The 16,348-nt window shown below is 41.5% G+C and overlaps 1 protein-coding gene across 3 annotated transcripts in view; it reads right to left on the bottom strand.

Moving 5' to 3' along the window:
* The window catches only part of pde4d (phosphodiesterase 4D, cAMP-specific), a 122,976-nt gene that overhangs the window by 57,886 nt on the left and 48,742 nt on the right, over positions 1-16,348 (bottom strand). Inside the window, exon 1 of one of the 3 annotated variants that reach the window (XM_037259754.1) lies at positions 5,314-5,857. The exons of the other annotated variants lie outside the window; for them this stretch is intronic. Within the exon in view, the coding sequence (XP_037115649.1) occupies positions 5,314-5,576 (263 nt within the window). The 5' untranslated portion in view covers positions 5,577-5,857. Of the gene's footprint in view, positions 1-5,313; positions 5,858-16,348 lie in introns of those variants that run through there. 3 annotated transcript variants of the gene reach the window in all.

Raw genomic sequence — 16,348 nt, 5'->3', positions numbered from 1 at the left:
CGGATTTTATTATAATGACGAGGGGGGTTTGCGATAAGATGCTGCTGCTAGCCTCGACTATAAAAAAATAGAGGAGGAAGCAATTTAGACAAAATATTCCCTTATTTGTCCTATGCGGGGGGGGGTATTCCAAAAATGTCATTACCTAATTGCAGATTCTTTCATGTGGCGCATGCAGAAGACATAACAAAGTATACCTGGAGTCTGATTCTATCCAATATAAAAAAATGCCTTTGGGAGAATAGCAGCCAGTTTTGATTGACAGTAATGTAAATTTATGTTAGGGCACACTAAAAGTCTCAGTCAAAGTCTCTTTCTTAAAACATCAGTGCAAGACTAGCAGCTGACCACAGCTATATCCAAAATTCAGCTTTTACAAACTAATGGTGATTTTTGAGGGGGGTTATTCATCATTGTGAGTTTTACTGTGGTTGCGGTTTGCAGTGATGTACAACTGTTTTGCATCAATCCAGCTAAAAGCCATCAAATAAAGATGCGCAAAACGATGATATCAGCCAGTCATGCACTTTGGTCCTCGACTCCGAGCCAAACATTAAACATTCATCATCCATCCGCCTGTCCGTCAATCATCTGTCCGCAAGCTTCCCGCTTGGCCAGAGAGGAAGCTCTGGCATCAGCGCAAACCTGCCAAAGCCACCTGTTTCCCCCGCTCTCCCCCTCCCTCCCTCCCTCCCTCCCTCCCCTCCCCGCCTCACTGATGTGGCCCACTCTTCCTGTTACATAAAGAGCCAGTCGCACTGTTGCAATGCAGCATCGGATGCGGTTGTGCAACAGCATTAAAATACTTCAGGGTCAGTTGGGAGGAAAGTTGAAAACTGCGACTACGGCGGAGGGAATGTAAAGAGGAGTTTGTTGGTTTAGGAGGTTTATATCTTTATTTATTGGGGGAGGAAGTACAAACACAAAGCAATGGACCCCCAATTAGGGTGGAAAGGAGTGAATGGATATTTCAATTTGGCAACTGTTTATTTATTATTTATTCTGTCATTCATTCATTCATTCATTTATATAAGAGTTCCCCCCTTTTTCAAACTGCAAAATGTACCTTCAAGTTAACATAACCAATATCTTAACTCATTCTCCATGAACGTGCCTTGCAAGCTAAGATACAAACAAAATGATCACACTGTCCAGTAAGCATCCGCTGCATCTCTTGCCTCGCTCTTGTCAGCTACTGATTACGGAAAACTGCTACTTGCCACAATGTGGTCTGTCAAACCAACCACAAAAACAACCCTCCACTTTGTTGCTTCTCTACATTGGGAGAGGTCTGCACTCCACTGTCAGTCACTGATGAAATCAACATTCATGTACACGTGCAAAGGATTCAAATTACAAGCAAAGCGCTGTTGATAAAGAGTGCGTGGCTCGCAGAGTAATTAAATGCTCGCGTGTGAACTTTGGTAATGGAGGTGTCACAATAAGCTAAAAGGCTGTCACTTCAATTGCGCATTCAACAGCACAACTCATTTGCATTCACCATCCGCATTCATGTGCTCATGTCCAAGCCACATACATAAGTGTTGTTTTATTGACACCAAAGCCAAATCCAATTTAATTCTGCTGAGGTAGACTATCTTGCTGCTTGTTAACACTCCTGTCTTTTTGACAAGAAATTATTATAATCCCAAACCGCTACACTAAAGTCCCTTTGAAGAGCTGTAATACTGCCAACAATTGCATTGGAAGCTCCGCCTACATTAAACACATTATCAGCTGTTTGCACATGCACAGGTTCCGTTAGCTCCGAAATGGGTACAGTATGTCCCACTAGCTGCATCTTTAAACCTACCGAGCGAGCACTTTTATTATCAAGGGTCCTATTGCATAAATCTAGCCATTTTTTTAATTCTAATGTATTTTTACAGTATTTGTTTTTGCATTTATTATCTCATTGGAAACAGATTAGTTATTCATAATTACATCAATAAAATAATCCTATAAAATTAGAACGAATTTGGTGACCAAAAAAACACAAATTATACATACACATTTTCATAATATAATAATTTAAGAATTTAACTTGTTACGCAAAACACGTCAATAAAATCTCCCCCTAAAGTGAATGGAAATGGCATTAATCTGTTACAGCCTTGGTGTTCCTTCTGCCGTGTAATACAAACATACAAAACTGGGCTTCACAATTGACTCCATAAGCAGCAACAATCATGTTTTAGTGTTTTTTTCTGAAACAACTAAGAATTAGTGGTACTGATATGAGTATATTGTCTGTCTTCATGTGTTGCTTCACCCCTTGTGTCCAAATACACATTGTGACACTGCAATCCAGGAGGTGATATATTTTATTTTATTGTTGTTTTTTTAAATTATGAGACAGGTTTTGATGTTTGTTTTGGCCAATCAGCATTTTGTTCGCATTGATGATAGAAGAGAAATCAGTTTGCAAGCAATTTCCATTTGAGCAGCTAAGCCGTACATCAGTCCAATCAGTCCGGCGAGAAGCATTGTCTCCTTAATGAAGTGTGGAGTGTTACCACTGAGGGCTAAGTGTATGTGTGTGTGTGTGCGTGCGTTTGTGTCACTAGACTTTAACACCCAGCGGCCCCGCGAATCCGAGCAGCAGTCAAACAATAAGGCGGTGATTGAGGTAAATTGCGCTAGTGTCTGTCGCGCTCTCATAAATAAATTGTCTCTCCCTTTGCCCTCACGATACAACACCTCTCTCCTCATCTGTCACATCATTTGTATCTAGTCTGTCTGACACTTCTTATTGTCGCCATTTTTTCCCTAAATGTCAAAACATAAAAATGACCTTGCTTACCTAGGCGTTGTCTTTGCTTACCGCCTCGGACTGTTACTCTCTTGCAAGACCACGGTCATGACGATAAGAATGTTTGTCTTGCATTTGCATAGATAGCTGACACATCACGCTTCATATCAACACATACAGCCAGTTTGAGTCACGTTTCTAACAAACAGGACAATTCAGTTCCAAGGCATGAATCCAATCCATAAACCATGATCAGACTTGGTGTCAATAATGTAAAAAGTAGAGACTGATTGATTTATCTTATTATCAATCAACTCTGGTTCAATCTGAGTCATGACTTAATTTCAAATTAAAATGATAGAGTAGAAGAGAAGCAGGGTATCAGAGGGCTGTGTGGATGATGTTTTGCTAGTAACCTCACTCATTTTGTTGCTTATATGCGGCATACACCTATGGCCTGAAAAGTATTATTTTCACATGTTTTTGTACTTGGAAATTCCTCTAACCTTTTACTATTATGAGTATCCACAAAGAATGTAGCTCTATTTAATTCCGTGTCGTTCAGCCAATGCTAGAAAAGAACGAAAACCAAATGGCTAATATTTGGTACTAAAAGATGGTTTGGAGTCTTTGAAACACATTAAAAGCCATACTAAGATGAAACTGCTTTAGAAACCGTCACATCAGGATGACAACTGGATTGGATATTCTTAATTTATCCTTTTTTTTGACTGTTTACTATGAATGAGCCATTGCATTAATTTCCAATGAATGCACTGTTCTGTAGCACCAGGACATCTGCCCAGGGTCCTGCTTAAGTCATCAGCGGGTTAAAGGGTGGAGAGCACTGCTATGATGTCACACTATTTACATAGCTGACGCAGCTATGGCTATCCCGACACACCCCGTGGTGGAAATATAAGCCAGATCTGGGTTTACTCTTTCTCAACTGTTCTGTGGACATCTGGCTCAGATCCCCAAACAGGAAGCTCGAGGACCTCCAGAGAAGTAGAAGACAAGCAGAGTCCACACGGAAAGGATTCAACACGGTTTTAAATTTGCTTCTGGCAATGATTCAGATTTACTCAAAAAGCAAACAGCTTTGCTACCAACAACCCTTTCCCACAATATCACCGTGGATAAGAGCTTAAGTCAATAAAAAAAAGTCTGGTTATTAATTAAGAATAGTGGAAAAGATTAAAAAATATTTTAAAAAAGTCCTCCTTAAAGTGGCTGATTGGGGAGAACGATGGTGGTGTGAATGGTTACATAACCTGAAATAACCACCACGGACAAATCGTTGCATTCACATGTGTGCGCACAGACACAGATAATAAAGTCATAAAATTGAAATTACACACGCTCGCTCGCAACATATACGAGCACTGGGCGCCTGAACATTGGATAACAGCAGTAATAAAAGTGATGGGAAATTTAATAAAGAAAAAGACTCCAGACAGACAATGCAAGGAGACAAACGAAGTAAAGCCACATTTTATGCAACCAAGAAGTTAAGCAGGCAGATGTCACAAGGGTAAAATTAGCGGTCTAATCACCATAGACATGTCTACCAAGGTATTTTAACCCCAGTGTCACAATGACAGGAAAACCTAGCAAATCATATCTGTCAACTCGTTCACCTCGTGCCATGTGTAAATCCAGAACAGTCACGTGCTCACACTGTCATGAATCAAGGAACCAGCGAATGACATTAAGAATAGAATATTGTCGTGGGGGGGCGACTGGTTAATGTGGGTGGGGGGAGAAGAGAGCTAAGGCGGCACAGGCAACCGGGGAATAGATGAAGGCACGAACAAGGCGTGGGTGGGTGCAGCCAAGCTTGACAGACAGCCATGAATAAAGCGCTAATTAACAGTCCAAAAACTAATGGCAGGCAGGTGTATTAAAAGGAACACGATGATGGAAAAAGTGATGGAGTTTTGAAAACTCAAGAGGCGGGCGGGGCCTGCGTGAGTATCCAGGTGTGAGCTGGGGCTGACAGCAGCTCCTGTATGAGGGCGTGTGTATTTCTCCCTTGAAAGACTTTGATGCCTGGTGGACCGATTCGATATGGCTCGATTTGATTCGTTATGGCACGAGAGTGTAATGCAACCATTTTTTGGTTGTCATTTTACGGCATAAATTCACTTGTCAGTAGGTTGTTGTAAATCTGACATTTCCCTCAATGAGATATTTCTCCAATAAAAAACGATTATAAGCGTATCTCGATAGATTTTAAAATGGCTCGATTCAATTTGATTCGATTCCCCACGTCTTTTAAATGAAAACCGATTTTGCTGATGTTCTCTCTCCCAATATTGTGAAAATGATTGGAAAATGTGACTATGGACTTTGCAAGTCAATTTGTGATTCATGCCACTAAAATTTCAGATTCGGGGCAACAGTGCTCATAGTTATACCCCACATAAAGTTAGTCTCGAGCCCTGTTCTATAAGTAAAAACAGTAAGCAGTACGTTGAATGCTTTAAATATCTCATCACGCAGCTGCCACAAGCAAGGACACTTTTTTTTTTTTTTTAAAGTACGGTATTTTGTCTCACCATGTGTGCGCTACGGTGAAGCGCCTCTGCTTGTGAATGTTATTGTTGAGCAGCATGCGGCGGAGCAGCCTCGGCGAATTGCGCGGCGAGAGGCGGGGGGAGATGGAGGAGGGCGAGCGCCGGTGTCCTCGAGGTCTCTCCGGGTGCAGCAGGTTCTCGCGCAGGATCTTCACCAGGTCCTCGTTCAGGCCCGAGTGCTTGGGCATGGGGGGCACGGCCAGGGTGTCCTGGTGCGTCGGCCCCATGGCTGCCTGCTGGGCCATGCCTCGCCCGCGGCTTGGCCACCAGCACAACCAGTAGCACCAGGAAGATGCCCGGGATCCAAAGACAAAATCACCTTAGTCCATATAGTGACGAATCTGCAACCCCCCCCACCGCACCTTCCCAAATTCCTCAGGGTCGTGAAAAATCAAATGTTAAAATCCCTTTTTCCTCCCCTCTCCTTATCAAGAGATGATCACCGAGGCAGGCTGCTGCCTTTGTCTGCAACACCACACTGGATGTCTGCTGTGAGAAGATGAGGGCACGATGCAAGAGAGGAGAGAGGGCGGTAGGCAAAAAAAAAAAAAAAGGGATTTCCGTCTTTCAGAGCAGCGGCACAGTCCGGCAAATCCAAATCTGGCAGCAGTAGTTGAACTAAATCAATAAGTGTGTGCCCCCTGTTTTAGTGAAATCCAACCATTGGGAACCATCACCAGCCCAGTGCGACTAAATCCAGTAAGGCTTGTTGGAGTTCTGCACCATCCAATCGAAGCAATTCACCCATCCTCCTCCTCCTCCTCCTCCTCCTCCTCCCATCTTTCCTCCTGACATACACACACACACTCGCGCACACACAGAAAATGACTGCTGACTGCAGCCAGTTTACAAGCTACTGATCCTTTGGCGCTGTACGCAGCGAGTTGTGCGCGCAAGAGTGTGTGTGTTTAATAAACTATAAAAAGAGGGAGGAATACAGTTTGCTTGAGTGACGCTGTGAAGATGTTTTAATAGAAATATGCTGAGAGCGCAGCTGTGTGGCGCTAAAAGCCCGCATGAGTTATTGAGGGAGCTGAAGGCAGGCTCGACATGAAGATATGTCGAGGAACAGCCGAAAATGCCAAGTGTGTGCCTACGAATGCATCACTTCACAGGGGACGTCAGCTGGAAAATTGACTTTATCGTGGCAAGTTGCAAAATAAAAATACAATTGTAAATAGTCGAGTCTCCGGGGTGCCTGTCCAGTCATCTAGTGTGACATTAAACAAATACATATTTTGTTATCTGAAAATGTGTGTGAGCACGCAATTGTGCACTTCCTAATTTATAGAATGTCCTAATCACATACCGTAATTTTCGGACTATAAGTCGCACCGGAGTATAAGTCGCATCAGCCATAAAATGCCCAAAAAAGTGAAAAAAACCCATATATATGTATATAAGTCGCTCCTGAGTATAAGTCGCCCCCCCACCCAAACTATGAAAAAAAACGCGACTTATAGTCCGAAAATTACGGTAAATCTTTTATGCCCACAATATGACCAGCTAAGCAGTGAGAAAATGCAAACTGAAAGTGAAAGGCAGGCAATATGACACAAAAAAAAAAAAATCCTCATGAGTGTGACGCTCCCGCAATGACGTTCAAGCCAAAAGGTTAGCAAAGCTGCATTTGTTAAATGCTCAGCTTAGCATTAACGCCTGATGAGTAGCACATATTGATTCTTTTTATTGCTATTATTGCTCGGTGAAGACGTCAACGTGGTGGTGCTGATTTATATTCGTGTTTGGTATGTAATGTCAGATGAATAGAGAGAGGTGATACATCATCACCAATCTTTGTCCGACAGGGAGGGGCTAAGTTTAGCCTGGGTCATTAGTGGGAGTTCTAGAGTATATGGAATGTATGCATGCACATTATTTATTCAAAATGAAAACAATAAGTGTTTTGAGACCATATTTTTGTGATTTTATAGTATGAACTATTAATAGAGGAACATCAATTAACTGCATTCTTTCATAATTTGTAACAGCCCCTCCCTTCCCCCGCCCAAATAGCTTTGGTTTGTAGTCTATTTCCCTTATTTTTAATGGGATAAATGAATGACCAATCCCTTAAGTCAACTGGAGACAAAAACTATAAATAGACCGTAGAAAAACATGAAGGAAATGCCACCATTTCTGCCAACATCATCTAAAAAAATGTTGCTTGTACCACCAAAGAAACTAAGAAAATGTACCATGGCACTGGTTAATAGCCACAACATAACAGAATCTTCAAATATTGGAGAAATATGCTCTCTAGTGGCTGCAAGCAGCATCGGGACGACATAAGAGCCATTTCTTGGCTATCATTCCAGACTAAAGTATCAGTTCTGCATCTCCAAGGCAGCATAAAAGCATTCTTCTTCATCACGATGGCCATTTGTCTGCCAACCTTGACCCATGTCTATTCAAACTCCTTTGCAGAGAAAGCTGGCTCCATGAGATTCAAATTCAGCATAATCATGTTCAAATGAATTGAAATGCCGCAATGTGGCTGTTAAGTCGGCCGAGTCTTACATCATTGGATGGCTGAATCGGCGAAGCGCAAACCGTGTGACACATTCGACGGCGGCAGCTTGCGTTCCAGCATTGCCAGCCATCTTTTTTTTCTTTTTTTTTTATCTCACGCTGCTGTTTCTCTCCTTACCGCCTTCACTTGTGCTTCTTTTTCCTCTGACCTTTTTTCATGTGAATTCTCCTCAAGCCTTCGAAACGTGACAAAAAGCGTGTATTCAAACCGCCCCCACCTAGTTACCAGAGGCAACATAGATGCAAGAACAAGTGGATTCATTAAAAAAAAAAGGCCAAAGGATTAAAAAAAAAGAAGAAAAAAAAAGCAGAAATTGGATGGATACAGATCATTAGTTGAAGGAATAAATTCATCAACACAACCACAAACAGAAATAAAAAATCTATTGTCTAACAAGTGGAATGCCATCACAGAACAGTGAGACCTGCATAAAAAGCTGCTGCCATGGTGTTTCCGGACAATTTCTCAAAGGAATAAATTCACCAAAACGTTCAAATGTTAAACGGCCTTGCCCTCCCACCGCCATGCTTCACTGATAAGGTGATAGTCCGAGCTATAAATAAAATGGGGAAATTGGCTGCTCAGCCATTCCACGGCCTAGTGAGCAAATATAGCTTGCCGATGGAACTGCTTCCTTTGTATTTATTGATGATGTGACTGCTGACAAAAGCAGCAGGGAGAATTCGGAATTCCGCTCATATCCAGAAGTTGGACGGCACTTCACACTGCGGATGGTCAATGACTTTCACCATACTGTGAAAGCAACCTAAGAGTTTCTTAAGGTAAAGAAGTGGAAAGTTATGTGTTGGCCAAGTCAATCACCCAACTTGAATCCAATTGCAGTATGCATTTCGCTTGCTTAAGACACAACTGAAGGGAAAATATGCCAGGAGGATGTAAGAAATGAAGCAGAAGACGCCAGGCTGAGCATCACCAGGGATGAAATCCTCCACCGATTGACGTCTATGCTTTCCAGACTTATTATCTATCACACGAAGGGCACAACATAGAATAAAGAGAAGCCTGTAAACGTCACTCTTAGACATCTTTTATCTACACTGCGGAAGGATACATTATAAAGTGTGACTCATACCCAAAAGCATAGACTAGATTTAATTCATGGTCAGACGGTTTCATTTTTTTCCCCCCTTTTGATAAAAGTATTTACTTAACCATAACATAAAATGAATGTGCATCAGTGAGCAACGGTGTAAATGCATTTTCCCTGAGGCAGTGTCATGGAGGGACAGCAGTCGAGAGCGTGAGGTGTTATCAGTGAAGGGGCACTCCAGACGGTGCTCACAACACTCGACTGTGCTTAGCATATTTAGTATGATGTACACAACGGCACGTAACGGTTAGCTAGACCTGGAACAAGCACACAACAGAAAGTTTAGGGATAGGTAAATTATTTGCCAAGAGGAACACTGAAAATATGATTTAGTTTTGCCTCAGCAAAGCTTGTGCACATCCGTTTTAATGCTCTGGCTCCCTCTAGTGGACATATAGTACATGAACCTAATGAACAGCACTCATTAGGGGTGAGATATAATTTTAGTCATCAGTAATTCTGTGAAGAAAATATGATAAATAAAAAGCTGTATAAATGTAATAAGTAATAAATAATAAAAGTTTAAATATTACTTCTCATTAGGAGCCTAAAAAAACTTAAATAAATGCAATCAAATGGCTGTCCAACAAAAAGGTTGAACCTCTTCTTTCAACCCAAAACACAAAGAGTAATAAAATTCTGTTGTTTCACAAATGATTGTTTCCTAAATAATACAATAACATTCTGACAATACAACAAATAGCTTGCATTTTTACTTTTTTGTTGTTGTTGAGTTTCAATAACATTTTCAAGCGTTCAAAATATGACGATACATACAATATATGAAAAATTCTAATATAGATTAAATACAGCTTGTATTACGGCTTCCATTACACACCATCATTTCTTATGATTTGTATTATTTCCACCTCGCCTTTCAAGGCAGTGTGTATTATGATGTTATCATTATAATCCATTTTGTGGCAATACCCGAGTAAAAATGGTGGCAACCTCTATTTGAGGTGCCAGGAAACAATTGTCCAAACTAAGTCGCAGTAACACCAGTTGACCAGTAGACAGCAGCATTGGTGCAGCAATCTCCTCGAGATGCTCTGCAAAGACTGACACGTACTATTTATAACATCTTCAACATTTATGGAGCTTTCACTTAAGATGAATCACAAGTAAAACTGAGGTTGTTAGTCATTTAAAAATGAGAAAAACGGGCTGGCTGCTTGTGCACGTTCAGAACCTCAGAGAAAATGTGACTAATATCTGCTGCTCATTTCAGGCACAGATCCAAATTTATTCTATATTTTGCTGAAAAAATGTCAGACAGGGTGGGGGTGGGGTGGGGGTGGGGGGCATCGTATGTCTCCTATAAAGCAAAAGACTGCAAACCTTCCAGTCCGGCACACAGATCCTTGATCCTACTTTCTCTGTTTGCTTTCCTTATTGCCCCCATCACCTTGCCAGGTAGGGCAGGCTGGCTCATCGGCTAGCACAGCTGCCATGGTGACCCTGAGTGGTCCCGTTGTCCCACAAGTGGTCAGTGGTCCAGACCAACCCTCAAGCCACCCACTTTCACCCCTTCTGGCCAAAACACCAGAGCAAATGGCAAAGTGTCAAGTCAAGGCATACATTGTGAATAATAGCATCACTTGGGTTAAAAGGGTGGCAGATTTGGCATATCTGAGCTCCACAAATGGCCCGAATAACTGACTACAATTTGCATTACACCATCCATCAATAATTCACACCCACACAAACACGCATGTATACATCAGTTATTGTTAGGTGTCTTAGTAAGGGAGCCAAAGTTCTGGAAAGAAAATACTTCTGAGGTCAAACAAAACTTGAGAGTCCATAAATGAGCCATCCACTAAGTGAGAGCATCTAAAAGCATCGTGTGTGTGTGAGTGTGTGTGTGTTTGTGTGTGTGTGTGCGTGCGTATTCTACACAAGTGTATTAGTGTTTTGGTTTGGTTGTTTGTGATGACAAATGGCAAACTAAATTATAATTTTTCTATGATCTCTTTCAAAATAATTACAATTCAAGAATGTCACACAACTGCTGAACAAGAAACCAACATTCATTCATTTTGCAATTGGATTGAATTCAGGTTTCATGTCACTTTTTTTTCTCACTGAAAAAAATCTGAAGTTAACAAGAGAGAAACTACATTCAAGTGATGTGTTCCCTCCTTAAATCCACATCCGAATCTGGCAAAGAAATAACGCCATATCGAACGCACATCTCTCACTCATAATTCACCTGACATGTTGTTGAGAGGCTATTGCAATTTCCGAGGCATTACTCGTTCAGGAGCAGTGTGCCTTCGACGGAATAATGACTCAGAAAGCCCAACTTGGAAGAGTCGGCGCTGCTGAGGAAAATAAGTATTATTACAGACCCCAGGCTGGGATCCATTAGCACACTCCTGGAAGCTTTGATTAAAAGTGGGCATGCGGCATAGCGACATGCCAATGTGTGAGAGTCTTGTTTTTCTTTATGGCACAGTACCTGTACATGCATGTGTTTATAGATTTGACACAAGCGGGAAATGGACCAGGTGGGAAGAAGAGGAGGGAGGAAGGTAAAGGAGGTAAATGAGCAGGAGCAGGTTGCCAAGTCTGACAGGAGCTGAGAGCGGCCGCTAACAGATGCTGGGTGAGAGTAAAAGGATGAATAAGAATGAGCACATGGATGAGGGAATACATACACACAAACGTGGGAGAGAAAAGGAAGACGAGAAGCTGAGGGCATCGCCGCAAATCGTCGCCAGCTACTGTCACGACGTTCCCTGGAAGAAGGAACCTCCCAGACCCCATCTGTTCCTTTATATTGGAACTCAAAGTCCTTTTAAACTTATTACTACAACAGCAATAACAAATACCAATGTCCCTGGGATAATAATTGTGTTTCTTATTTTCCACCCTCATTCAATGAAAAGTCAGTGAGTTCGCAAACGATGAATCATAACTGATTCTGTGATGTCGACAGGCAAGGAAACAAATGAATTCACTTTAAAGCGTCTGTACTCTATATTATACAAAGCGTGTTAAAATGCTAATCCCTCCCCCGTACCGCCCCTCAGACTAAACACACGCCCACTTTCACGACGTCCTTTCCACCGCTCTGAAATATTACCGAGTCGATTTCCGTGCGCTCACCCACACATGCATGTACAGATGAAGGCGCGCTATGGGCGGCCTCCCCGTCCGAGACGCACCTTTCCGGAAACTTTATGTGATGAAAGGGGCGTGGCAACCACAATGTAAGAGGCGGGGTTAGAAAAACAGCCACCAAAATAATATCGACATTGAGCTAAAGATAATATAGAATTAGTGGAAAGCTTAAACTAGCATGTTATAGAACCTTTAAATCATTTCCTTGGTGGAAAGAAAATATTTCACAGTACATGCACACTTTCATGAACAAGGAATATGTAAATGCGAGAGGGGAGCAAAGGAAGGCATGCAGGGATGGAGGGATGGAGGTCATGCTAAGTCACGTATGAATCCCTTTCAGTGATGGTGGCTGACACTAATAACGTAAGTGACCCATTTTCTTTCTTGTCCGCAGCCCTCATGCATGAGCATGTGTTTCATAAAATGACTCCTAAATGAATAGTCTATTTTAAGCTTGGATTCACTTAAAAAAAAAAAAAAAATGACAAGAACAGAGCTTAGTCTTAAGCGGGGTATCCACATACCAATTTTTAACCTCTAAAAAATGGACAAGTGTGTGCTTATTGCTTTTAAAGCAGGCTAACACTGATTCTGATGAGCAAACATCGATAATTAAACCTCGGCTGGCTGATTAGAATCGAGTTAAATTCTGTATTCCACTTTAGCTAGTTAGTTACTGTTCATTGAAAAGCCCAGCGAGTAAATTGTGTTTAAAAATGCTTACATCATCTTAAAATGTGAATGTATGATTCAAGCAGCCTAATCTGTCTGTTTATAAAGTCGATGAATAAATCAAAATTTGAAAAGAAACACAGCCTTTCACCCCCAACCGACAACAACTAATTTAAACGGACAGAAAAGAAAACTGGAGGAGACATTTCTGAAATTGCAGTCAATTTGCTTTTAATATGCTCTCATTATCTTTCCACTGAATAAAAAATGAGGACTTCTATCGGGTTCTGCGCTTTGAACCGCCGGAGCGAAATACGGGAAAACAGCTTGGAAGCTCTGGGGATGTGACATCAAGGCTAAACCTTCGTGTTATTGCTAGTTGCACTGTGGAACTGGGGGCGGAGCTAATGAGTGCTTTAAATCTAAAAACTGGGAAGACCCCACAAAGATAGGATATATGTAGATTAGATTTTGTCTTCATGGAGGCAGCACTTGATGACAGAACTGCAATGAAGATATCACACTTGTCTTACCACGCTTGCTACATCAAAACTCAATGCAGCTCTGCTTACCTTTTGACTTATTTTACATTCTGATTCGTCCCGTCACGCATCCTTGAGTTTGTGACCGTCCTACCGGGAATATGCCGAGGAAGAAGTCAAAAACATGCAGGCCGGGTCTTTTTCCTTAGCTTGTTCTAGGTGTGCAAATGAGTGCGTGCTTCGGCTTGAGCGGAGGACATCAAGTGCAGAACCCAGGAGACATTTCATCGTTGCTTAAAGAGGGAACACATGTTGATGGGATCATGCTGGGTCAGCCGGTACAAAGAGATGTCCACGTGGGAGTAGACTACAAAGGTTTTTGGTTTTACGCTCTTTATTTTTATTTATAGACCACAATGCTTCCGATAAATGCACATTTCCTTGCAAAGAGCAGACCGATTAATGGTCGTCAAATTTTTTCCTCTGAAAAAAAGACCTTGAGTCAAGCTTTTATCGTTATACTACAGGAATCCCTCGCTATTCACGATGGATAGAGATGAAAGTGAAAAAATTGACGCAATGCTGCTTTTTTTTTTTAAAATGCTATATATACATCCCAAATCATAGGTTGCAAAGGAAAAAAAATACAGACACCCCTCTCCATCATGGGATTAGGGTTTGTGGTTTGGCTATTACGCAGATTTATTTTTCAATCATTTCACTTCCAATTAATCGCAAGGCAGTGAAAAATATTTCGCTGCCATCATCAGTGCGACTATACCGTACCAAATTCCATTCATAATAACCGCCTGGAGGGACAATATTTAATTCAAATCAAGAAACGCTTTCTGCAGTACTGCACCTGTGCCTCAGCTGTTTTTTTTTTTTTGTGCTTTTTGAAACACAGCTGTCCAGCTTTACAAAGTGTGCTGAGCTCACACAGCAACTCCTCCGCTCCCTGCACCCCCCGCCTCTCTATTCCATCATCTCCTTTCCAAACGTGCACTCTTCCAAGCCCATAGCCCCAAAGGACGCTGTCTCTTTGACCTCGCTGGAGCCTGATGCTCTGCTCTCTGAGCCACCACCACCCCAGAGCACAAAAAAAAAAAAAAGAATCCACAGGGGAATAGACCTTATTGTGTCACAGATACACAAACCTGGCTTGGTTGCACACGCAACTGTTAGTAGGCTGAAGCATCATCGCCAGATTATGATGTTCAATAATCATTAGATGGTGTCTGTTATTCCTCAGACAACAACAGTGTGGTAAAGAAAACATAATTTATCATAGAATAACAATCGCCACGACATTTGACGGCACCTGTGCCTTTTACTGTCTGCGTATTATGAATAGTTATATTTTAAGGTAAGCAGAACTGCAATGAAATTCATTGAAGCATTTCTTCATTTAGCTGAATGTGTGTGTGCAAATTCATTTAGCTGTTCCTTAAACGGTAATATTAATTATGTCCCTGGGATTTGGCATTGTTGGAGTCAGTAAAAATCTAAAATGCACACGCAACAGAAAGCTATCACCAAGACTGTCTTTGCATACAGAGGGGCACTTGGACTGTTATCTTTCCCTCACAGCACAAGTTGGAATTCAAAAACAACACAACACACAGGGGCTTTAAAAATAAATGGACCCGCTTGCTCTGAGGCTCCCTTGTCAAAGCCATGAAGCTGATCAAGGATGCCGTTTCACTCGCCCCTTGATTAGCTACATCCCTTAGCACTTAGCATGAAAGGCTCTCTATTCCGTCCCTTGAGGAATCTGAGTGGTCACCCGCCGACACACAAATAGCCGCCAGCAACAGCCTGAGAGACTTTCTTTTCCAAAGTTCCTGACAAAATCAAATAGAAAGTAGAGATGCCCGCATGGAGCTTTATATGTACTTTAAGTGGAAGTCATATATTAAAACTTCACAGAGGGAGAAGTTGCGCGCAGGGGGCGGGAGGCAAGAAAGTTTTTTTGCCCCCGTCACATTCCCCTTGCTTTTTCCTTGATTGGGACTCAAGAGTCGCTTTGGGATCTCCTCTGGTGTAGCGATCGGGCTTTTTAGCATCCACTCGCCACTTCAAATGACAAGTGCCTATCTCTAAGGGCCACTCTTCCCATCATTCTGATCCACAGCCTATGAAGTCAACCATGTAGGCTATATGTGCATTACAGGAAAGTCATAACTTATTCATGTGATCACGTTAGAGACCTTTTATGGGAGTGGCATGCTCACGGACATAATATAAATGTCAGTTGAGGAAAATTGTTCCATAACGTTATTCTTCTATGGCCTGAGGTGATCACATTTAATGCACCTAATCAAATTTTTATGGATCAAGTTATAGCATAAAATTCATGTTTGGTTTTATGGGGCCTAAAAGTCTGACCTAAAGCCGTTTTGAATTTAAATTGCCTGTGCATTAATTATTGGTCTAATTTGCAAGGTGGAAGATACCTTGAGGCGAGGTATTTATTCCTGGCTTAATATTTATATTTAAAACCTGGTAGCAAGAAATATGGAAATGTAAAAATCTTGGATTGCATTGAGTAACGTGCTTATTTGAGGTGATGGATTTAGTAGGGAGGTGACGTACTCACTGAAGATGAACCTAATAGAGACAACATGTTTATTAGAGAGGAGGTTTATTATTTGTACAAAATCATTTCCGTCTTCTCAACTGCAGAGTGAATGAGGTATGTAATAAAGGCGTGGCGTTAATTAAAGAGGAGGCCTTTTTTTTTTTTTTTTTTGCATCTCTAACTATTCAACTGTAGAGACTGTCATGTTCTTTTAGGAGGCATTTTTTTCCATACTAATTCACACATGTGTTTGAGAGGAGGTCTTTATTTTCTCAACTCTACAGTATTCAGTAGAGTATCAGAAAAATGTAAACCGGTGGGACAGCTGCTGCCATCCAAGAAGCTGTGCCAGGCCCACTGGGAGGAAATTAGGGACCGGTGCCTTGCCCATGGACATTTTGACAGCTCTAATTAGAGGTGGAACATTTATTAAAGGAAATGCCTGAATTTTTATAAATGCATTTTTTATTATATACTGTATTTCAAAATATTATGACTGCTAAAAT

The sequence above is a fragment of the Syngnathus acus genome, chromosome 9 (genome assembly GCF_901709675.1).
Source record: "Syngnathus acus chromosome 9, fSynAcu1.2, whole genome shotgun sequence".
NCBI lineage: Eukaryota > Metazoa > Chordata > Actinopteri > Syngnathiformes > Syngnathidae > Syngnathus > Syngnathus acus.
This window is presented reverse-complemented; position numbering and strand designations above follow the sequence as displayed.